The 25149-nt window shown below is 36.6% G+C and overlaps 1 protein-coding gene across 14 annotated transcripts in view; it reads left to right on the top strand.

Annotated features, from left to right (window-relative positions):
- Cadps (calcium-dependent secretion activator 1) overlaps positions 1 to 25149 on the top strand; it is a 390371-nt gene that overhangs the window by 115071 nt on the left and 250151 nt on the right. For 10 of the 14 annotated variants that reach the window (XM_017612228.1, XM_017612170.1, XM_017612176.1 and 7 more), the window contains 8 exons: positions 6594 to 6761; positions 7123 to 7298; positions 7470 to 7701; positions 7790 to 8040; positions 8106 to 8120; positions 12960 to 13193; positions 21006 to 21150; positions 21223 to 21329. In XM_017612228.1, coding sequence (XP_017467717.1) covers positions 6594 to 6761; positions 7123 to 7298; positions 7470 to 7701; positions 7790 to 8040; positions 8106 to 8120; positions 12960 to 13193; positions 21006 to 21150; positions 21223 to 21329 — 1328 coding nt within the window. The remainder of the gene's footprint in view (positions 1 to 6593; positions 6762 to 7122; positions 7299 to 7469; positions 7702 to 7789; positions 8041 to 8105; positions 8121 to 12959; positions 13194 to 21005; positions 21151 to 21222; positions 21330 to 25149) is intronic. The other 4 variants (XM_017612251.1, XM_017612245.1, XM_017612220.1 and 1 more) reach the window with 1 other exon arrangement.

The following is a 25149-nucleotide window of genomic DNA, read 5'->3' as shown; positions in this document are numbered from 1 at the left end:
AAATTTTGAAAAATGGGCGTGAGACCGCCCACTTACGATCACATATATGTATTTCCGTAACCGTTCTACCAATTTGTACCAAACTCAGTATGGTTATTGTGCTGCTTGCCATATAAAAGCAAAACGTTGGAAATTATTGAAATCGGACTAAAACTGAGGCCGCTTTTCATATAACGGTAAATTTCAGAAATGCTTGAAACTTTAATATTTCGAAATTTAATTTACTCAAAATTGATACACCCCGGCTTACCATGTAGCGGTAGCTTTCGGAAAGGTGAAAATCATATATTTAATACTTGCGACGGGTATTTAATGTTCGGCTCCGCCCAAACTTAGACTTTCTTACTAGTTTTAAAGTAAAGTTGATAAGTTTGCACTTTTTACTTATAAAAAAAAACGTATCAACTTATAAAAAAATGAGTAACCGACAATTTTTTTTGGATATGTCGATTTGATAACCATTGCACAGCTAATTTATTTTGCTTTTCAAATAGAGAACTTTTCGAATAATGTGTTTAGCTAAATGATTGCCGTTTCTTAATGGAAAACAAAGGATTAACAAGCCCATGTGCGATTTGATAAACATTTTTAACTACTATTTTTTTTTACTATGTCGCGCGCACAAAGCAAAGCCAATAAATTGGCAGTCTTAAAAATTATTAAGGAAAAAGGGTAAGTCCGTCTTGACTATCATATGCAGGGGGCGGCGAAAGACGTGGGTACGGTGGGTAGTACTACTCACCTGAAATTTTTAAAGGTGGGTAATTACCCACCTGACAATTTTTTAGAAGAAAAATAAGTCCAATTGAAAGAGTATTTACGGAAGCTACATTATGAAATTTTTTACCAAGTTATTTGCTCGCTGTTCATTCCTGGTGAGACAGTAGATTTGAAGAAATGGTCACGTTTTATAGTGGTGATTTTGACTAATGCAGACTTAATATCGAATTGTATGTGGGACTTGTTCCTGAGTATGTACGCTTCATTAGATTAGATTCCAGGGCCGTGATTCTCTAACGAGAGGAGCTTTTGTGTTTTGCGTAGGGTGAAAAATTAGGGAGAGCCACAAACTCCCCGGATTCAAAAAAATACCCAAATACATTATCTCCAAAATCAAAATCCCCAATATCAAAATCTCCAAACAAGAAATCCTTGCAGTTTTTTGGTGACCGTGTCACAAAATCCCCAAAACACAAAATTCTCAAACTTTTGAATAAATGTTATTAACGATCATATAAACAATAGCGCAAGCCGACTCTTACCTTTCTTCTGATTCATAGTTACATACACCTGATTTACACGATTCAAGCACTTGAAATTAATTCTTCAATTAAATTATTTTTAAATTCAAGTTTTTCGTTCGTTACACGGGAAACGACGAAAATGTCAAAAGCAAAGTAAGGAACTTGAAACGTCTTGACGGTACAGAGGAATGTGTACTCTTCTCTTTCCTTTTTTTTCACCCCCTCTCTTCGACTTGCAAGCAGAATTAAATTCAATACTTGAACCCAAGGTGCCAGTGTGTAAACCTCTACCACATATGTGGTAGATCTACCACATAGTTTTAAAATTTAGGTGTCTACTACATCTACCACACAAGGCTTAAAATCTACCACATTTTTAGGCAGAATATTTGTTTACACTTTTCATATAACTCTAAAATTTCAACTCAAATCTTGTACGAATATAAAAATTAATCAACAAATTTTTAATAAGGCACATCATAAATTTTGCTTTAAATATATCTGTCCGCATATTTATATTTGCTAAAGTATTATGCAATAGAAAAATAATTTGGTCGATGTTTTTGTATAAATCAATCTGTGGGATATTTCTAAAATTAATGAAAATATTTTTTTCTTTATCATTATATTCTCTAACCAGAAAACTGTTATACTTGTTTTTGCATCAATTTTGTTGAATCTGTACGATCAACTAGCACTTATATTTCTCGATCTAATTTTTGAATCGTGCCTCTTTTGACGACGGTGTGTGGGGATTTTGTGTTTGGGGATTTTGGGTTTAGGGATTTATGGGATATTCTGGAACACCAGAAAAATTATTTGCGCTCGGCAATGCACCAGAAACGGCTCAACCATGTAGCAATATTGCACTCTTACCCATGAACTCATAGCCGTCTTCATTTCTCGAAATTCAAAACGAATGGCCGTGTTTTCACTGCAGAAATAAAATTTTTTTCGAAATTTGATTAAATGATAACTTCCATGAAATATAAACATTAGTATGCATGAGGAATAAATGTAATACACAGCACAAAAAAATTTAGGAAAAATGTTGTTTCCTAAAATCTTAAAGCTGTTTTTGATAGAATTTTTTGTGATGATTACGAATCTGTAAGTATAAAGTTTCCATCAGCTTTAGATTTTGAGAGAAACGTGGTCAAAGCATCAAAATTACGTTTTTTGCATAATTTGAGAAGCTCTAGCAAAAAACCATAAGGTAACAGAACCTTCCACTTGGGCTTAAATTAAAGGTAGAACTCTCCACAACTATCCCTGGAAATACCATTCGTGCACCTTGACTTGATGGTCACTTATAGTCATTTGTTGAATAGTAAAAACTGAAGTTTGAGTACCTGCCACAATTAAACAAAAGGTGGTAGAATCTTCCACTTACAGCCGTATTTTAACAAAGTCACAAACTTTAGCTCATCACTGCTGTGATGTGAGTTTTGTGACTCTGTTAGAATAGAGGGGTTAGGCTTAAATTAAGGCTTGAACTTTCAACCACAATACCTGCAATTCCATCCCTGGACCTTGACCCTAAGGTCACTTATAGTCGTTTATTGAACAGCAAAAACGGATTTTGGCACAATTTTCTTCCTTCCAATAGCGCAATACTCCAGTATTTTGTTATCGTTCAATAAATGACTTTAAGTGACAATCAAGTCAAGGTGAACGAATGGTGTTTTCAAGGATAGTAGCCGAGAGTTCTAGCTTTAATCTAAGCCCAAGTGGAAGGTTCTATCACCTTTTGTTTTTTATTTTGCTAGAGCTTTTCAAATATTGCAAAACAAATCGATTTTTTGATACTTTGACCACGTTTTTCTCAAAATCTGAAGCTGATGGAAACTTTATACTTACAGATTCGTAATCAGCACAAGAAAGTCTATCAAAAACAACTTTTACATTTTAGGAAACAAAATCAGTGTTGCCCTGTGTTATACACGAAACAATAACTTTTTCTAACGAAATCTTTTAACCTTCTCAATTACATCGGCAATTTTCTATTTTCTTTACCTCTATACTCTTGCCACCAGCAGAGCTACCCACCCGGGCACAGGGCGGATATATGTATGTTTATATAAATAACTATATTTTTCTACATTTTAGGATTATTTATTTGGATCTTTCCAAAATAATTCAGTAACAAAAACCACATTCCACTAATTGAATGATTTCCTTACCGATTAACTAATTGGTACTCAGTGACCTTAGGGGCGCCTATGTTTATCATACTTCCATCAATGTACCCTGCGACTTAAGGAAATCCACCAATGTTAAAAATTGTGTCGCAATATTTTGCGTAAATTCCGGCCAATAAATAGTTTCATCCATCAATTTGTTTATCATGGCATTTGCCACTCGATAGATTACTCTACATAGCGCTAATTTGTGGACCCCATGCATTCGACCATGCCATTATTACGCTCACTGTTGCATTATAGGTTCGCTCCAATTTAAAAAAAAAAATTCAATTTGGCTACGAGATAGCCGCAATTTTTCTACTACATCAATGTGTATACTGCAGTTGATTTCTTCTTTTATGACACGCCTTTTATTATTTGCATACTGTCCTATAATAAATTCAATATTTCGAATCGAAGCACTTCTTGTGTCTATATTTTATCGAACCACGTGCTAAAGCACTGATTAATTCATTCAGACTGTATAAATGTAACTTATAACTGGTATGATAGATACAATTATTTTTAGCAAAATAATGCTAAAGTTAGCAAAATGAAAAATGACAAGTGATAAATGAAATCTTTTCGCTAAGCATTTCGAATTTTGCAAGGCGTATCTATGATTTTGACCCAAGAATACTAACCTTATTTTTTATTCCTTTAATACCAACGTTCGCCTGTGAGGCTACTTTAAAAAAAAAAGAAAAATTCTGTCTTTCTAAAACCTTAAATTTGTTTAAAAAATGGGCTTAAACATATTTCATATGTTTTTAAAGTAAAAAAAGAAAATAATTTAATATTTTTTTAATATTAATAAAAATAATTCGTATTGAAAATAACACATATTTTATAATCTTTTTGAAAGGGGTGATTTTCAAAAATTAAAAAAAAAACATTTAAAAGCGAACGCACTCAAACAATCCATAAATTATCTTAAAGGTATTCGTATTTACTTTCACACTTAAAAGGAATTAGTTGTTTATCTTTTCTATTGTGACCTGTACTTAAAAATGAAATCAACCTTTTTGTATCACATTGAGCCTTATGAATAAAAACTAAGCTATGCTTTTTTCTTAAAATTTCAGATCTTTTACGTAAAGTTATTTGAATAAATCAAGCAAAAGGTTTGAAATCTTAAGAAAAAGCAACTGCTTAGTTTTTATTCATAAGGCGCATTCACTGAAATCTTCTTCCAAATTGTTCTCACTATCGTTCCACTCAACGATATTTCTTCCAACCATTTTGGGACTTGTTCTTCATAGAAACCCCTCTAGAAAAGTAAAAAAAAAATTAAGTTCAAAACAGAAAATAGCCAATAATCGTGTTAACAACTGAAATAAGAACAGCAAACAAAATTACCTTTACTACTAACGTTCGCCTGTCAGGCGTCAAGAGGGCGTGGAAATCAGCCGCGCAGGCCACCGTACAATGTGCCTTTGCTAACAGCCTCGTACAGCGCTAAGCTGAGTTGGCACGAACGTTTACTTTGATCATTAAAAGCGTTCCTGAAATATCGCGCGGAAATCGAATACCGCGCGGAATTAGGGTTAAGTGATTTTTTACTTATCAATACTCATTTGAGTGACTTTTCATTATCATGTTGGTGAAACACAAAACTTTGCGCAAGTTCGACGTAGTCCAACAACCAATGCGCTGTAAAAAATGAGTACTTACGAAGACGTTTCCAAGCGTAACTTCATTACACTTGCAAACCTTCATCAATCATACACATACAAATGTATTTAAATACAAAAGATGCAAGCGAAGGGCTACTTGGCTATTTGAACTAAATATAATACGCACTTTGCGTTTAAATTTGCATTCCCACAAGGCGCGAGTATGACTTAAAACTCCGCTAATCAATGATTTAACTAGAATTTAAATTTTTCAGCAAACGAATGAAAGTATAAACATTTATTCAAATTGCCAAGAGGAAAACAGTAGTCCCAACGCATACGTTTATTAGAAAATATTAGAAGCAGTATAATTTGCTCCCATTTTGTATGGAAAGATAATTGAATGTAGGCAAAGGGGGCATCACTGAAAATAACTACTACTTTACTGACATCATCTGTATATAATTCTATCATGGAATGTCCCACCTGTCACAGCCAATTTTTCTCCTTTTTAACTTAACTATGAAAGTACGAAAGCTTCTCATCGTATAAATAAGGTAATTTTATTAAAAGTATAATAAATATTCATATTAAACAAGTGGAGCCCATTTTACTCACGAACTTTGCATCCTCAATAGAGACTCATCCCACCCGTCACAAAATACTGTCCCACCCACCACAAGTTAAAGGAGTTTTTTTTTTTTAATTTTCAAATATGATAATGCCATTAAAGCATAAAATGGGCCTTAACATTATATTAGCTACATACGAGAAAGGCGCTTTGAACGAAATATTTATACATAGTTTGTCTAAAATTGGGACACGAATCCATCAACTCAGAGAGGCGGGTGTCATCGTTGTCCACCCGCCACTTTTGGGAAATTTTGAGAAATTTCAATTTTCTTTGTAAATTATATAATTAATTTGTATACTTCAACTTAACTTAACGGAACGTAGAACTTAGAAAATCAAAAAGAAATAGTTTCGACGTGGCTTTACGTTACGTTAAGATTCGGCTGTTCAATTATAAGCAACATCCATTTAAGAGAATGTCTAAATGAGTGCATGTAAGTTACGTTAAGTTTCCATAATCAGACCATAAGAAATTATGCTTGATACGTCCTTTAATTTAAAAATCAATTCGATTTCTTGATTTGTGTTTTGATTAATTCAGAATCACGCAATGCTGTCAGGTTAGCGGCACGTAACTTTTTCAGAAGCTGTAGAGGCGAGAGAAAGAGAAGGGCTCGGCGAAATTCGGCGAATTTCGGCAAAGTTAAGGATAGAATAATCGACCACAAAGCACCCAAATCAAGGGCTTAAGTGTGACTCACCGGGAACTACTCCAACCATACCTACTTGAACTTCTTCGATAGGATTTTGGGGGGTTTTACTTTTTATTTTATTTGCTAAATTACTCTCGAAGTAAGCTTTCAAATGAGGTTTTTAAAAACTAATATTTCACGACCAAAAATATTATATGTATATATCTATAGACAACAAGTTTTGTATCAATTGCATTGTAATTCCTAGTCTCTTGCAAATTTAAGGAGAAGCATGAACGTCAGGAAGAGGATCGTAAACGGCGTATACAATTGTATGTTTTCGTTTCTCGTTGTATATCGTATCCATTCAATGCTAAACAACCGACTGACATGACCAAACGACAGCCGAAAATTGCCAAGCAACAACTGGAGACGATCACTCAGCGATTCCAAGTATGTGTTTCGTTACGTACATAGAAAGGCGCATCCATATAAGGTGGTAGCAATTGCATATAAGTAAAAGTCCCGTGTATTTTGTTATTGCTTTTTGGTACATCAGGATGTCAAAACAAAAGAAAATAGGAGAAAATGTTCGCCATTTCGTTTTGTTGACATCCTGGAGTTACACCATTTCGACTTGGATGACATTCTGCTGTACTAGTGTAGAGACAAAAATATCATAACAGCTATTAAAGTAACACCACCTTGTATAGATGCGCCTTGGTACATAGTATGTTCTCACTTGTTTTGGTGAAAACTTAAACCACAATTATTTTGTATTTTTATTAAAAAAATTTTCTTACCTTTTGCGCAGGCTTTCCTGAAAGGTGAGACGCAAATAATGGCTGATGAGGCATTCCAAAACGCTGTACAGAGTTATCACGATGTTTTCCTAAAGTCAGAACGCGTACAAAAAATGGTACTCTCTGGGGCTTGCTCGCAGCATGATTTCCGTGAAGTCTTCCGCAACAACATCGAAAAACGTGTGAGGTAAAGGAAAATTGCTCATTTACTTAGGTATATCCAATTCACAAAACGCCTATCAACTTTATACACTTTCAGACAGCTCAATTGTGAAGTCTTTTATCTAATGGAAACCATTTTAGAACTTTATTTACACACATAATTTTAGTAATTTTTTCAAACCCCTTCAAATTTTAGATCCTTGCCAGAAATCGATGGTCTTAGTAAGGAGACTGTTCTCACATCCTGGATGGCCAAATTTGACATAATACTTAAGGGCACCGGTGAGGAAGACTCAAAACGGCCTTCACGAATGCAACAATCGCTCAACAGTGAATTGATCTTATCTAAGGAACAGTTATACGACATGTTCCAACAGATATTAAGTGTTAAAAAATTTGAACATCAAATTCTTTTCAATGCATTAATGGTGAGTTAAAAATTAACTCTTATGAAAATAATATCACTTACCTTACATTTTGTCACTGCTTCTCGCTTTCAACCAATTTTACTAATAGCTGGATTCGGCGGATGAGCAAGCAGCAGCGATTCGTCGTGAATTAGACGGGAGAATGCAGCGAGTTAGTGAAATGGAAAAGAATCGAAAATTAATGCCAAAATTTGTGCTTAAGGAAATGGAATCTCTCTATATCGAAGAGCTTAAATCATCTATAAATCTTTTAATGGCGAATTTAGAATCGTTACCCGTGTCCAAAGGTAATATGGATAGCAAGTACGGATTGCAAAAGCTCAAACGCTATAATCATAGGTACAAATTTGATTAATTTTCGCTTGGATAACTAAATAATGTAATCAAATTTCATTCTATTGCAGCACTCCATCGTTTCTGTAAGTTTAATCCTTATGAAATATCTCTTATACATCACCAAGAAAACTGTAGTAGATTCAGTTCGAGTTTTCCAGTGCAGAATGGCTTTTCTAGTCAGGGCGCAATAAAAACCACAATAACATTTTCAGAGATTTAAGAAACTGTCCACTAAAAGCCATTAATTGTACTCACAATGCTAGCAATAGATTCGCCGCTTGCTGATAATAAAGTTTCAAAAGCGGCTAATACCCTGCAGGAAACCGCGGACTAGTGAATCAAATTTCTAGTTGCGTAGTAGATCTTTATCGCCAAAAACGAACCAGTCCGATAGTAACTAGATCCCCACCAGTCCAAAATCAGCAAAATGAGATAGTTTTAAAAATCTATTTTATTTCACTTTTTCCATTAGAAATCCATATCTAAGGTGACGAATTTAGAACTGGTTCGCAACTGTAGGATAAGGCAGGCAGAACGAACTAGATCTTATCTGTCGGAATTTAGAACTAGTTCAGAACTATCTAAAAAGGGATGCAGCGGGGTCTTGTTTACTTTACATAGATATGTGTTTGGCGGCTTTTTCGTTCAAATATGCTTCCATTCTGCACTTCTCAGATGCATTTTCAAAGCCTGATAATACAAAACAAAAATTTGTGTTAACATTTTAAAATTTTGGGATCGTCTGGAATCTAACCAATAACAGCAAGCACCTCTGCAAATTCAGCTACAGCCAAAGGTATGTAAACGTACATTTCTTACAATCATTCAAACAGATTTAATTTCAAATTGAAAACACAGTTCTTTGAAAATAATTTAAAATCACGGACACGGAAGAACCAAAAAGATTCGCCATGTTAAATTCGACAGTTGTTTGCATTCAAAACAGATTTCTCTCGAACTGGATCTAAATGTACTAGAAGCGCACCAGTTCAGAACTAGAGGTTTTCCCCACAGGGTATGAATACCAAAGTAGTGCTAGCGAAGGTGCTTCAACATATTTGAATCTCACGAAGACTGGACTACCAAGGAGAAAATGTTGTTTCGTAGTTTCAGTTGTTGAAAAAAGTTGCGTGTGGATCCAACGCGTGATTGAAGTGAAACTTCTTGCTATCATAAATCACCCTTATTATACATAATAATGAACAATTATCTTAATTTTAACCTTTAACTGCGGACAAGGGGTCTTACAGATCTTCGATCTTATGTCGATGAAGAGTGAAAATGTTATGTGTGTTAATTTAGATGACATGTTTTGGTTTTTACTATAATAAGGAATTATTTGAACATTAAATATTTTAATTTGATACCTATGTATCATTTTACATTCTTTGTGCATAAATTTTACTAAGAATTGCTGCCATTATGTTCCAGCATAATCTAATTTATCTAACCTTAAGTCTGATGAGGAGATGTGGTGATCTCCGAAATAGCTGATATAACTTCATGCAAGGCGACTTCACCTATCTCTCTTTAAACTTTTGCTTGGAATTGCTTATTTTGCTTATTCAGGGTTTCCAAGCTTAATTTTAACGATCATGCTTATTTTTCTCATTTCAATGTTTAAAGCTAAGTATGGACCTTTTGAGAAAACGGTCAAGAAATAAATTGCTATTATTTCGTGTGTGTGAATAGTAGTGTTCAAGGACATCTGATATTATACAGCCTGCTGTCTCACTTTTTCCTTACAAAATAATGGAACGGGCATATATTTCTGTTGCAAAAATGGGTTACTTTGTGTTCTTTTTTCACAAAAAAAAACTTTAGAAAACCATACTAGAAAGCGTAGCAAATTTCTTAAGAACTGCGTATTGCTTTAAGGAAATTTTACAGAAGAAAATTTGTATATATGGAATTAGGGAAAGCTAAATCGTGGACATTCTTAATCGAATATATTCTATCTCTTTAGCAGAAAAAAGGCAATTTCCATATAAAATCCGTTCTCTGACAATTAGACTGCTCGCAAAATTGCAATGCTTGTGGGCAAAACGTCCAACTTAATTGCGGATCGATCTGAACCAACGGTCGCAACGTTTATGGCTTGCATTAAGTCAAAATGATGTGTTTGTTGTAATTCATTCTGTCATTTCCTACCATTATGCATGAACACCATTTCATGATTTCAATTATACGCGAAATGGAGTTTATGCACTGAGTTTTTACTCAGATCCATGAAATGATTTCGTGAATTGGACTACGCATAAACGTGATAATTGTGCGTATAATTTATGAGGTAATTTTGTGTTTTTATATTCTTGCTACCACATGAATATATCAATTCATGATAAGAATATATGAATTCGCCTTGGTAGATAGAAAGCGAGTAAGAAGAAATACCGAACAAAGGAATTTGTCTTCTTTCAACTTAAATAAATACATTTTGCAAACAAAAGTGCCTTGGCGAATTCGTAGTGATCTATTGATTGCATTGTAAACATTTACCTACATACCTGGTACTCACACCTTTTTTAACAAGTTTCACTTCTATCATGTGCACGGTGCTACACACGCCTTTTTTTGTTGATTAAAATTTGCCCTTGTTTTTGCTTATCACTTTTTTACTATTGGTCGGACAAACAAACTTTATAAGAGATTTAGTTAGAATTCTCGAGGGGCTAATAAAAATTTGCCCTTTGTTTTTGCTTATAAGTTTTTTACTATTGGTCGGACAAAAAAACTTTATAAGAGTTTTAGTTAGAACTCTCGAGGGGCTAGTCAGATCTCTTAACAGAGCTCTGAAAAACAAATGAAATATTTTTGTTAATAAAATCTGCCCTTTATTTTTGCTTTAACTTTTGCACTATTGGCCAGACGAAAAAAATGTATAGGAGTTTTGCTTAGAACTCTCGGAGGGCAACTCAGAACTCTCAACATAACTGAAAAAAAAATTTAATCTTATCGTTGACAAAAATTTGCCCTTGTTTTTGCCTATAACTTTTGCACTATTGGCCGAATTCTCAAAAGATTTTACGAAAATATTTAATAAGCGCTATGTTATTAATTTTCTCTACACTATATGTAAACGGTGACAGAATTAGGTAAAATTTCTCAAATAAAAAAAAATTGATTTTTTGCCAGAACTATTACAAAACCCTATCAGAACTCTAGAACTCTTTCTCGTAAACTAGAGTATGGCATCAGAACTCGTTTTCCTGGAAAAAAAGGGGGTCGCGTGAAGTTGGCCCCCCAATCGTTTTTTTCGATTTCTGCCCGGAATTCCACGGAACTATTGGAATTTCCAGTCATGAACTCTAGAACTCTTTAGGAGTTCTACTGAGTAGGTGTCGAAAAACAAATACTCGTATCGAAACCCGATACTAAGGCAAATTTGACTTCAGCAATTTTTCCTCAACTGGCATTCCTAAGCGCCTTGTTCTTCATGGCTGCTTATTTGCCAGCAAAAACCGCGAGAATGTGACAAAGTCGATGTAATGCAAAGAATATACGCTCCAATTGCTTCACCAAAATTTATACAATGCAACGTATACAAGGTAAAACTGTTCGAGTGGAAGAGTAACACGCGTTTTGATACTAACATCTACACGAATTTACTTGCGTTTAACTTGTGTTAGCATGTGAAAACCTTGAGTAATGTGCAACGAAATACGCGTAGTTATAAACGCGCGTTTAGTTCGCATCATGTGAAAAGGATCTTATTCTTGCCCGCTGAAAAGACTATCACAAAATACTAAAGGCATGGAAGTCTAGCTCTGTTTTTGAAGAAAAGAAACAAAGAAGAAAACGATGCCTACAAAGAGTTGATTACAAAAAAATCTTAAGCAGGGATCACACGATTTGTACATTTATACAGATTTGTACATTTTGACAGTTATAGAGTGTAGTTATTTGGATTTTTTTTACCATTCTGTGGTTGGTCAAACCAGTTAATGTTTACTTATGCCTAAGAAAATTTAATTTAATTTATGTAGTTCATACGGAATACCTTCACAGCCGAAAGTATCGATATAAGTAGGTATCGGTACTTTAGACCCGATATTTGTGATCGACTGGTCGTTCGAAAATTCAGCTCCTAGTTCATGAACTGGTCATTCACGGCTCTCACGAATCAAGCCCTGACCAATTCGGTTTCGAATTCTAGCTAATGCATAGATCTAAAGATTGCCCTTGCAACAACTTGTGTAAAACCCACTCAAGAAGAGCACCCACCACGAAGTATTTATGCGCAAATAACTTCTCTATATCCTACCGTTTCTGTAAGTCAATACAACTCTTTATAGACGATCGCAAGGAATCCTGTTTTTACATAGTATTTATGCAAGTCCAGGGTTTTTAGTCAGTAACTTTAACCCCATATAGTAATTCTGCCAGCATAAATCAACCCCTTTGCGCAAAATTATCGTATGTTACAAAAACCAAATTTTACAGGAAAGTGTTCTTTGTATTTTTCTCTGCTTTGGCTAGCACCATTAATACCAAAGTTTAGATTTGCTGAGATAATTGAGAAATAAAACTAAACACAAGATATTTTTTTGTAAAGTTTCAACATTCTTATTTCTTAGCACATATGATAATCTCGCCCACAAAAAAAAATGCATTGTCTCATACGATAAAATTTACAATACATTTTTGGGGTTTCTATTGGGATTCAAGCCGCAATATTTGAATAGGTGATGTGTTACGGGTTGTAAAACAAAGTTGCATCAAAAAGTGAATTTCTTAAAAAATGTAGAAAAACGGCCTCGAACTCAATAAAAATTGTTGAATATAATTGTTATAAGGCCATAAAATAACAAAAACAAATTAAAAAATGTAGCATACGATAATTTTGCGCAAAGGGGTCGATATTGTAAATATTAGTCGTAGTATGAGTGTGATTCAATTTGTTGTTGAATGCATTTTTTAAGTAGGAAGATGATATTGCGATCGCATGGTTCACTTTCGAAATTGGAAGGTGACGCAGATGAGGGCATAACGCAACTAACGAAATTGGATGTCGTGCTCACATTTCAACTGGAAGTTATAGTCATGGAAGTAAAGGGCCTTAAATCGCTTGCTCCCAATCGAATTGTATATTGTACTATGGAAGTGGAGAATGGCGAGAAGCTGCAAACGGACCAGGCTGAGGCATCGAAACCCATGTAAGTAGATTAAGTATTAACCAAAAGCATTTGTGGTTTTAAAACATCAACAATTACATCTATCCATTAAAAGTAATGTTTTTAAATGTTTTAATTGGTGTTACGACGCACAGTGGTCCGAGAAGCCATGTTTTACGCGAAAAAGGCATATTTTAAAACTGTGATAAATTAACCGGAATAAAGCTATTCGTATTCATAAATGTCCAACGAACTCAAAACTGATTAGTATTTTAAATAATATCTGCTGAGCAAGCCGTTGAATCCGCTTAATTCAACGAATTCGTTCGTGGCACGTTCTAAGAATTATGAGTTGATACATTTCTTAACAATTTTTTTATGGAAAATTTCAATTACAACAGTAATTGCTGGTTTGGCGTTACTTCTTAAATATGGAAAATTATGTTTTCATATGAAATATTACATAATAAAACTTGGTTGCTAAATTATGAACACTTTAATAAAACGGCTTATTTTTTCAAGAAATATTTTATTCAAAAAGGTATAACTAATGAGTAGGGCCTAGTAGGATCTTCATTCCTTTACCAAAAAGTAATACAAAGGTCCCTTTAAGGATTTACGAAAAGAAAAGCCGCGCATACTTGCGCCAAAAATAGTGGCGTCCATTTTTATTTCACTAGACCAACTTTAGCAGTTGTTCCAAATAACATAAAGTGTATTAAGATATTAAAGATTAATGTAATTTATTCTATATCTAGCATCATATCATTTATATGAAATGTCTTAAAAAAGCTGGGGTCAACTTTCAAAAATCCAATAACGAATCCAATATGACGCCCAAGAATTTAGAAAATTGCTGAATTTTCATGAAATTTGGTAATTTGAGGTTCTTAAGCTCGCTCATTACAAATTTCTCTTGAAAATTCAAAATGCAAAATCCAATATGGCGTCCGAAATTTCCAAAAATCCAAACCTTAACAACTTTATTTGAAAATGAGAAAACTGAAGATTTGGAAATTACAAATTTCGTATAAAATAAAAAAAAACTTAAAAAAACTGTTGAGGCCTAAGTCAAATTGTGTGGGCTGAACATATAGCATATGTTCCGTCATATTTAATAAATCAAATTTTGCTAAACAAATATATTGTGTTACTCAACTGAAAATGGCAGAACTCAAGATCAGTAAGCCTTAAAACATAGTACACTTAGGTCTTTTTTTTATGCGGTACTTGCGTTCCTCAGAAAGCCGCATAAAAAAAAACCGTATAAAAAATTTCTTCACTTTCATACAAAAACAGGCAATGCGTTCCAGCATTTTCAAAGAACCGCATAAATTCAGATACTCCATGTAAAAACTTCTAAAAAACCCTATAAAAACTACAATGAGGCAATATTAAGCAAAAATATTTATTTATTTCTTAACTTTAACACTTATTATTCCATGTAAGACTGAACATTAATGAAATAAATAAAATTTTGTCTGTATTCTAACCAAAAAAAAACAAAAAATATTACAATAAATACATGAATTATGTAAGAATACAAAGACAAATTAATTATCAGAAGCATTGTCTCTTACACACTGAAAACAAGTAATAAACACCCTCAAAAAAAGCAAAATCGCTACAGCGAAAAAATGGTTTGAAAACCGCATAAATTCAAATCCGCATGAATAAAATCCGCATAAAAAGAGACGTGTAAGTTTAGCACTTGGGAAATTTTCCTTATTTCTGGAGAAATTGACAGCCCCTTTAACATTTGTAAACTCTTAAGGTTTTAATTTGACGTACATTCGTGACTAGCGTGTCTAAAACCATCTTCTTCTTCTTCTTTTTTGGCGCTGTAACCGCCTAAGCGATTTTGGACGAGTTCAGCAAAGCTCGCCAGTCGTTTCCCCTCTGTGGCAACTGACGCCAATTGGAAACGCCAAGTGAAGCCAAGTCCTTCTCCACCTGATCTTTCCATCGCAGTGGGGGCCTCCCTCTTCCTCTGCTACCACCAGCGGGTTCCGAGTTGAATACTTTCAGAGCTGGAGCGTCGGTGTCCATTCGAACGACATGACCAAGCCAGCGGAGCCGCTGTATTTTAATTCGCTGCACTATGTCCATATCGTTGTAAAGCTCATACAGCTCATCGTTCCATCGTCTGCGGTACTCGCCGTCGCCAACGCGTAAAGGACCGTAAATCTTCCGCAAAATCTTTCTCTCAAACACCCCAAGAGCCGCCTCATCGGATGTTGTCATTGTCCATGCTTCTGCGCCATATACCAGCACGGGCATGATGAGTGACTTATAGAGCGTGGTTTTCGTACGTCGAGAGAGGACTTTACTCCTGAATTGCCTACTCAGTCCAAAGTAGCACTTGTTGGCAAGAGTGATTCTACGTTGGATTTCAATGCTGACATTATTATCGGTGTTAATGCTGGTTCCCAAGTAAACGAAATTCTCTACTTTCTCGAAATTGTAACTGTCAACAGTGACGTGGGTGCCAAGGCGCGAATGTGCTGACTGTTTGTTTGATGACAGGAGATACTTCGTCTTGTCCTCGTTTACCACCAGACCCATGCGCTTTGCTTCCTAAGTCCTCGTTTACCACCAGACCCATGCTTCGCGGTTTTTGTTACCGATGATGTCGATGTCATCGGCATGAGCCAGCAATTGCACGCTCTTGTAGTAAATTGTTCCTGAGCGGTTCAGTTCTGCAGCTCTTATTATCTTCTCCAACATCAGATTAAAGAAGTCACATGAAAGGGAGTCGCCCTGTCTGAAACCCCGTTTTGTGGCGAACGGCTCGGAGAGGTCTTTTCCAATTCTGACGGAGCTGGTGGTATTGCTCAACGTCATTTTACACAGCCGTATGAGTTTTGAGGGGATGCCAAATTCAGACATAGCGGCGTATAGGCAACTCCTTTTAGTGCTATCAAAAGCGGCTTTAAAGTCGACAAATAGGTGGTGAGTGTCGATCCTTTTCTCGCGGGTCTTTTCCAAGATTTGGCGTATTGTGAATACCTGGTCTATGGTGGATTTGCCAGGTCTAAAGCCACACTGATAAGGCCCAATCAGTTCATTGACGGTGGGCTTCAGTCTTTCACACAATACGCTCGATAAGACCTTGTAACCTATGCTTAGAAGGCTGATCCCGCGGTAGTTGGCGCGAATGGCGGGGTCACCTTTCTTGTGGATTGGGCAGAGCACACTTAAATTCCAGTCGTCGGGCATGCGTTCATCTGACCATATTCTGCACAAGAGTTGATGCATGCACCTTATCAACTCCTCGCCGCCGTACTTGAATAGCTCAGCTGGCAGGCTGTCAGCTCCAGCGGCTTTGTTGTTTTTCAGCCGCGTTATTGCTATACGTACCTCGTCATAGTCAGGCGGTGGAACGTCGACTCCGTCATCATCGACTGCGGGCTCGGGTTCTTCTTCTCCACAACTTTCCGTGCTGCTACCATTTAGTAGGGCGGAAAAGTGTTCCCTCCATAATTTAAGTACGCTCTGGACATCAGTTACTAGGTCGCCATTATTGTTCTTACAGGAGTGCGCCCCGGTCTTTAAACCTTCCGTAAGTCGCCTAACTCTCTGGTAAAATTTTCGGGCATTCTTCCTGTCGGCCAGCATTTCAAGCTCTTCGCACTCACGTATTTCGGCCTCTCTCTTCTTATTGCGGCAAATACGTCTCGCTTCCTTCTTCAGTTCCCTATAACGGTCCCACATGGCTCGCGTTGCGCCCGATCGCAGCGTGGCCCTGTAGGCGGCATCTTTTTTCTCTGCGGCTTCTTGACATTCCTCATCGTACCAGTTGTTCTTTCGGGCTCGCTGAAATCCGACTACTTCTTCGGCGGCGGTACTTAATGAGCGGGAAATGTGGTTCCACTGCTCGCATATGTCGGTTTGTTGAAGAGTGCTCTCTGAGAGCAGGTGTGAGAGTCGAGTAGCGAAAGCGCTGGCTGTCTGTTGTGAATGCAGCTTTTCGACGTTAAGCTTTCCTTGCATATTTGGGCGCACATTTTTTGCTGCACAGAGGCGGGTGCGTATCTTGGCTGCAACAAGATAGTGGTCCGAGTCGATGTTTGGGCCTCGGAGTGTGCGTACGTCTAAAACACTGGAAGCGTGCCTTCCGTCTATCACAACATGATCGATTTGGTTTCTCGTTTTTCGATCCGGAGACAGCCAGGTAGCTTGATGGATCTTTTTATGCTTGAACCTAGTACTGCATACTACCATGTTTCGGGCCCCGGCGAAGTCGATCAGCCTCAATCCGTTGTCGGACGTTTCGTCGTGGAGGCTGAATTTTCCGACGGTGGTTCCAAAGATCCCTTCTTTGCCCACCCTGGCATTGAAGTCGCCAAGCACGATTTTGATATCATGACGGGGGCAGCGCTCGTACGTGCGCTCCAAGCGCTCATAGAAGAGATCCTTGGATGCCTCATCCTTCTCTTCCGTCGGGGCATGGGCGCAGATGAGCGAGATGTTGAAGAATCTCGCTTTGATGCGGATTGTGGCTAGACGCTCGTCCACCGGGGTGAACGACAGTACTCGGCGACGGAGTCTCTCTCCCACCACAAATCCAACTCCGAATTTGCGCTCCTTTACATGGCAGCTGTAGTAGACGTCGCAAGGCCCCAGACATTGTTTGCCTTGCCCCGTCCAACGCATTTCTTGGATGGCGGTGATGTCAGCTTTTGTCCTTACGAGGACATCAACCAGCCGCGCAGAGGCACCTTCCCCATTAAGGGTCCGGACATTCCATAAAACCATCATAAGCATCTTAAAGAAGTAAGAAAGTCTAAGTTCGGGCGGAACCGAACATTAAATACCCGGCGCAAGTATTAAATATATGTTTTTCACCTTTCCGAACGCTACCGCTCCAACTTATTTCCAATTAATATACCCTTGTGCACAAGTGCGCTCGGGTATAAAAATATTTGCTTATTTTTAGAAAAATTGGCAGATTATTTGACAGCTGTCAACTCTCAAAGTCTAAATTTGACATAAAATTCGTGATCAGCATGTCAGAAAACCTAATCAGTGGCATTTTTAAAATTATTCTCTTATTTTTAGAAAAATCCGCTGTTCATTTGACTGCTGTCAACTGTCAAGGTTTTAATTTGACATGCAATTCGTGATCAGCATGTCAAAAAACCTAATCAGTGGTACTGTGCGACGGTCAAAAGCAAGCTAAGTTATACGGTATTCGCAGAAGTTTCGAAAAGGCCTTAGTTTCGAAAAGGCATTAAAGGTGTAACTTATTTCTTTAAATATCTAGTTGAAAAGCCCCCCGGAAGCTAGAGGTTTATTTCGTTTAATAAATCGCGAATGATATTTGGCATTGACTCAACCCAGTTTTAAGAAGAAGCCAATTGGCATACTAGAAAAAGACGGGTTTAAGAAAAGACTGCAATCGCCATACCTACCATTTATTTACGGACGGATCTAAATTGAGCTTTTGTATTTTGCCTGAGCTCGCGTTTGGACCTCCGGACTTTCACATTATTTTCTATAATTTTGTATAAAGTTTGAAACTATGATTTATACGTTTTTGGTTAAAGCTTGGACGGTATTTTTATAGAAGAATAACAAAAAATTTGCTTGAAAAAAATTACGAATATAAAAAAAATCAACACATGGTCATTGTTTGATTCACTGTATGTATATCATCATTGGAGAAAACCAGTCACTGGACCGCTGATATAAAAATATTGCGATCTGTGTGACGTCCTCATACCGTAGGAAGTCACGACAACTTGTGGATCGCTTCCCGCCGCGGCAGACCGCTTTCTATGGCCGGGCCTTTAAAGCGCAGTTAGTCAAAGACGTATCGTAAACGTAGGTTGACGTACGTAGCAGCATATCAAATTTGCTGTTGATAGAGAGAGAGAGAAGCAACGGCAACGTAACCGCCATGCGGCGGTGAGTTTTCGTTAACACGCGAATCCCATAAGGTAGATCGTGTCTGCGTCAACCTACGTCTACGTTACGTCGTTGACTGTTTGAGATGTTACTCATCTAGAGGACCGCAGCTAAAGAGACAACATTAACTTTTTGGTGTTGAAATAAGATCGTTTGGATTTACTTCTTATATATAAAATTTTCGGTTATAGCTTCATTACACTTTCCCCATAGAAATTAAGCCATTTGGCCTTATTTCCAAATGTGAAGTGAAATAAACCATACGGCTTTATTGCACGACGCCAGGGCCGGTAACTGAATGGTTGGTTAACACAAACTTCAGGTAAACATCGTTATCGACTCCATAATTTATAACAGGGCGTCGATAGCGATGTTTAATGTGTAGTTAGTGTCAACTAGACATAGGGTTGCCAGATTTTGAAACGGAGAAAGGAGTACATTTATATTTTCGATAGAAAAAAAGCAGTACAAGACCTAGAAAAGGAGTACAATTTTTTTTTTTAATTTTTTGTGCAATTTGTTGTTGCAAATTACCATTAATTAGGTACAAATAAACAAAGATATTTTAGAAATCTTTTTCAAGGCAACAATAAATGTTAAAAATAAATAACTAAATGGGCTGGCTTTCCAATAAGGGCGGTCGTTAAAGAGATGGTGATCAAAGGGGGAGTGGGCATGGCACCCAATTGTGATATTTGGCGATTTTCCTAAGGCGTCCCTAGGGACCCATAGGGGGCCTAGGTGGTCGGGGGAGCTACGCGCACTCCCCCTTCGCTCACCACCTCTTCAATGACCGCCCTTATAGGAAATTTTCCCCCACTAAATTCTACAAAAGAATTCCAAACTCTTGCTGAATATATGGCCAGTTTTTTAATTTAAGCCTTATAATTAATTTAATATTTTTCTGGTTTTTATACCCGAGCGCTCTGCACCTACCTTGCTACGACCATGCCTACACCTTTTCACTACCACACTTAACTTTGCTTACTAAGTAGTGTTTGCCACATTATGAATGGCAAAGTACAGGGCGTAAGATAATAACTGTCGCACAGGTTTTTTGAAAAATAAAAGGGTCCTTTATATATGTTGCGAAAAAGAGTATTTTTTTGTTAACTTTGTAAATACTTTACATTAATTTTATTAATTAGTTTTAAAATTTTAATCCTTATTTGCATTTGCCAGCTTTGGGAGATAAGTTCATGCGGCACTCACGTCTTTTATAGGTGTACTTTTTCTTAGACTTTGTATAAAAAAAAGAGAAAAAAACTGTATAGGGTTGGTCGTATGAATGCCCACCTAGTCACCGGTTCGGAGTCTTTTCGATTGCTGAGTATGAGGCCTTATGTTGGACAAAAGACGGAGTATAAAGGACCCAAATGGGGGAAATTAGTCTATATTTACAGAGGATATGTAATAAAGTAACCGACGAAGACTTGCGTGCCGCTTGCGGTTTTCTCCCAAACCCGCTGGTAAACCCAAATGAAGGTTAAAATTTAAAAACGAATTAATAAAATTTTCGCAAAATCTATAAAGGTCCCTTTTATTGAAAACAAAAAAAACTGTGCGACAGTTATTATTTTACACCCTGTGTATGATAAAATATTAATAGCTGGAAAAAGGAGAACAAAAGAAGGACAAAACTAATAAAGGAGTACATTTCCATATATTTTTTTTGGGAGAACAAGGGAGTACATTGCAATAAAAAGGAGTACGTGTACTCCCAAAAGCAGTACGTCTGGCAACCCTAACCAGACATTGAGTAATCGGCCCTTAGATTTATTTTCTTCTCTGTCGGCTCATTCGGAAACTTCCACTCTCCGATTGGTATTGTGCATTAGTGCCATAAAACCCCTTAATACTGTTCTTAGTGTAATATGAGTTAATTTTCTCTATTTCGATTCCAATATCATAATCCACCACTTTATAACACCTTGTAATTCACAGGTGGGACACACAAGGAGATTTTACAACGACACATCCCCTGCCAGTAGTTAAAGTTAAGCTATATACGGAAAACCCTGGTATGTTGGCGTTAGAAGATAAAGAACTCGGCAAGGTCACAATAAAACCAACACCGCTTTCATCGAAGGTATGATAGACATATATTGGGGGATGAATTGGAAAAATGGGTAAACAATTTAATCCTTACATTGTTTTTCAGTCTCCAGAATGGCATCGAATGGTAGTGTCTAAAAATCTTCCAGATCAAGATTTACGAATCAAGATTGCCTGCCGTCTTGACAAGCCGCTAAATATGAAGCACTGCGGGTAAGTGGGCCTCTAAACATCTGCTCTTGGTTTGTATGCATAGTATCGTAAAAGCCAAGGCAGTCGCCTTCTAATGTAGCAAACGCAATTTTTTGTTAAGAAAGCTTCACGAGAAGCAACTAAATATTTCATATGTTTTCATATTTCATATTTCATATTTATTTAAGAAATGAGGCTGTATCTATAAGACTTTAGAGTCTTTTATAATACATCAACAGTTTGTAAAAGTCAATGTTTGTACAAAGTAAACTTAAAACTAACAATATATCAAATAGCAACAAAAGATATTAATATTTGTATTTTTAATTAAGATTAAAGTTAGGACTTAAAATTTAAGGTCAGATATAATAAAAAGTCAGGCATATAAATATAAATACGAACATACAAAATTTGGTTTAGTAGTAGAAGTGACAGAGACAGAGAAATGATAACAATTTAATCGCAACCACATTCATTGTGAAGATTTAAAGTAATTATGCAATACCTTTCTGAAGTTACTCCGATTCATCGCTGCTTTTACGGATTCAGGAACTGAGTTCCAGAGCCTTACAGCATTAATGAAGAACAGCCTAGCTGAAGACAAGTAGGAATATTTAAGGACAATCAGACTTTGATTTCTATTAGACCTTGTTGATTTTAATTTTTCAAAAAGGTATTTTGGAGTTTTGAATTCTATAAGCTTATACATAAATATACAATTTCTAGCCGCTAAGTATTCAAAAATGCTGCATCCTAGAATTTTGTTTTTCCACATAGAAACGTGGTCATATCTTTTGAGGCCGTAAACGTAACGTGTAACGTTATTAAACGCAACATCAATTTTGTGAAACGAAATAGAGTCAAACTTGCTATACACCAGCCCACAGTACGTGATCTGCGGCACTATAAGCTGAATAACTAACTTTCTTCTTGTATCTAAGGGTGTAAACGACGCTGACATTCTTAATCTACGTAAAACAGCATACACGTTACTTACAACATTATTCACATGGTCAGAACAGCTCAACATAGAATTAACAACAAATCCTAAATTTCTTATCTTGTCAGTCATAATCAGGACGCTATTACTAATAAACAGTTTTGGAATATCTTCCACATGTACTACACGTTTACTAATGGGCAACACATACGACTTTGCAGCATTTAAGCAAAGACAATTATCGTGGGCCCACTGTGAAATTGCAGACAGGTCACTATTAATTTTAAAACACAAATCTTCAACAAGACCAATTTGACTGGACAAGTACAATTGAATGTCGTCAGCGTAAGCATGGACGTTGACATAGTGGCACACAGAGAATACATCATTCACAAAAAGACTGAACAAAAGAGGGCCAAGGACAGAACCTTGCGGCACACCCGAGCCAACAAGTTTAGATGAAGAGGAGCCAGTCTTACACATTACCTTTTGAGTTCTTCCTGCAAGGTAGCTGATCATAAGTTTAACAGAGCTATCAGAAAAACCAAAGTGGTATTTAAGTTTTTTGCAAAGCAGGTCATGATTCAGCAAGTCAAATGCCTTAGAAAAATCCAGCAGGCAAAGAAGAGATAGGTCACCATTGTCAAACTGTATCCGTATATCGTCAACTATTTTCAACATAGCCGTAGAGCAGCTATGGCTTGGTCTAAACCCTGACTGCAATGGCGATAATAAATTATTTTCCTGTACAAATGAGGAAATCTGCCCTGCCATCAACGACTCGCATACTTTTGATAAGGCTGGTAAAATACTTATAGGTCTGTAGTCTCTAGGATAAGTAGCAGTGCTCTTTTTGGCTACAGGAATAATGACAGCCTTTTTCCATTCTGTTGGAAAACATGAAGTTGTGAAACAGTGGTTAATGACATGAGTTAAAGTTCTCAAAAAAAAAGGCAGCACAAGTTTCACAAACTTCAAAGATATCCCATCCTCTCCAATGGCATTAGACTTGATACTCATCACAGATTTCAAGACTTCTGATTCACTTACTCCGTCAAATTGAAACTCTTCTTTTAGAGCAACATTGCTAGTGAAAATTTCAGCTGGAGGCACTTTTGCTGTTTCTGCTGACACTGATAAAATAGTCGTTGAGTGTGTTTGGGTCAATTTTACAATCAGACTTACATTTTCCATGCACATTTAGGTTTTTCAAATTGCGCCATAAATCTTTTGACGATAGTGACGGGTTCAATTTATAACTAAAGTACAACCGCTTTGCATTTCTTGTAATGACAGTCGCTTTATTTCTTGCAGCCTTATATTGTGACCAAGCAACGTCAGAGTTGGTTCTTTTCCATTTTGCATATAATTTATTTCTAGTTTTTATAGCTGAGCTGACCTTATTAGTGTACCAAGGATAGGAGGTATTCATAGCCCTAACAATGCGAACAGGGACATGATCGTCAAATAATTCAGCAAGGGTTTTATTTAAAAAGTCAAGTTTTTCATCTACAGTCTTGTAGAACCAACAGCTATCCCAGTTAACATTTGACAAATCAACGAACAGATCAGTAAGGTTAACAGACTTCAGATCACGATACATAAAAATAACACTATCAGTAGGACAATTCAACGACACATCTAATGCACAAAATATTAGGTCATGGTCAGAGACAAAAGACATTTGGTCAAATTTAAGAATATGGTCAAGATTAGACGTAATAACCAGGTCTAGCAAGCTAGGTTTCGAATTGTTGGCGTATCTTGTTGGTAAGGACTTATTGACTACAGCAAGACCAGCAGCGGATACGTGGTCAAGTAGTTTAATAGTATACAAGTCGTTTAACAGCAGGTTAACATTAAAATCACCACATATAACATAATATTCATATTCAATTAAAAACGCGGATAACTCAACAAAAAACGAATCTAACACACAACACCTATGAGGATTATACACACAGGACACTAGTACTTTTGTTACACCGTCTGAAATTTCAGAAATAATAAATTCCGTTTCAGGGTTATTCGTTTTAGCTAAAAGTTTAATTTTTAAGGTAGATCTGTAATATATTGCAACACCTCCCCCTTTTTTTGTTGTTCGATCGTGACGTATAAGATTATATTGTGGGATTCCATAATAATAGTCAGGAATATTAGAATTGAACCATGTTTCAGAGACTCAGATAACATCAACGCCCGATCCCCCAAAAACATTCCTAACGTAGTCCATTTTGTCACCGTTAAGGCTTCGCGCATTAAAATGCACAATTTTAAGGCCACTAGACTGTTTGCACAAAATATTTACTAGAATTGTATGGTTTTCATCAATGCTGCCGGCAGATTTCCTACTGGGGTTTAAATCCATCAGCTGAAAAATGAGTAACCACAAAGCGTAGGCAAAACAAAAAGACTTCAAAACATAAATGTATGTGATTGCAAAAAAACAATGTAAGCAGGAGAAAACAGCAAATTGAGAACAGACGAAAATAACATACACTTTCATAGACCAAAATCAAGGGAACAAAGAAAAATTGCTTAAAGCATAGAAATAAAACAGTAAACAAACAACTAATCAAGAGTATTAGGCATAGGAAGAAAGAGAACAAGCATACAACTAACTTAACTTCTAAGCTGGCATAAACTAACCACAATAAAAAATACGATTTCACAACGAACATATACATAATTATTTTCTAGTGCTAATAAGAGCATTAACCTCGGCCCTGCTTCTCACCAGTTTGGGCTCCTCGCTTGGTTTAAGCCGTACAAAAACTCTCCCACGGATGGAGAAGGTTGACGCCAACTGTTTCTTCCGCCTAAGCTCCGACGCATACGACATCACCTCACGCAGCATTTTTGGCAAACTCTCATGCAAAAAAATTTATCCATAACCAGGCA

Source organism: Rhagoletis zephyria, unplaced genomic scaffold (genome assembly GCF_001687245.7).
Source record: "Rhagoletis zephyria isolate East Lansing unplaced genomic scaffold, Rhagoletis_zephyria_1.1 Rzeph_scaffold_00014, whole genome shotgun sequence".
Taxonomy (NCBI): Eukaryota; Metazoa; Arthropoda; class Insecta; order Diptera; family Tephritidae; genus Rhagoletis; species Rhagoletis zephyria.
The sequence above is the reverse complement of the archived record's forward strand: the minus strand, read 5'-3'. Positions and strand labels throughout refer to the sequence as shown.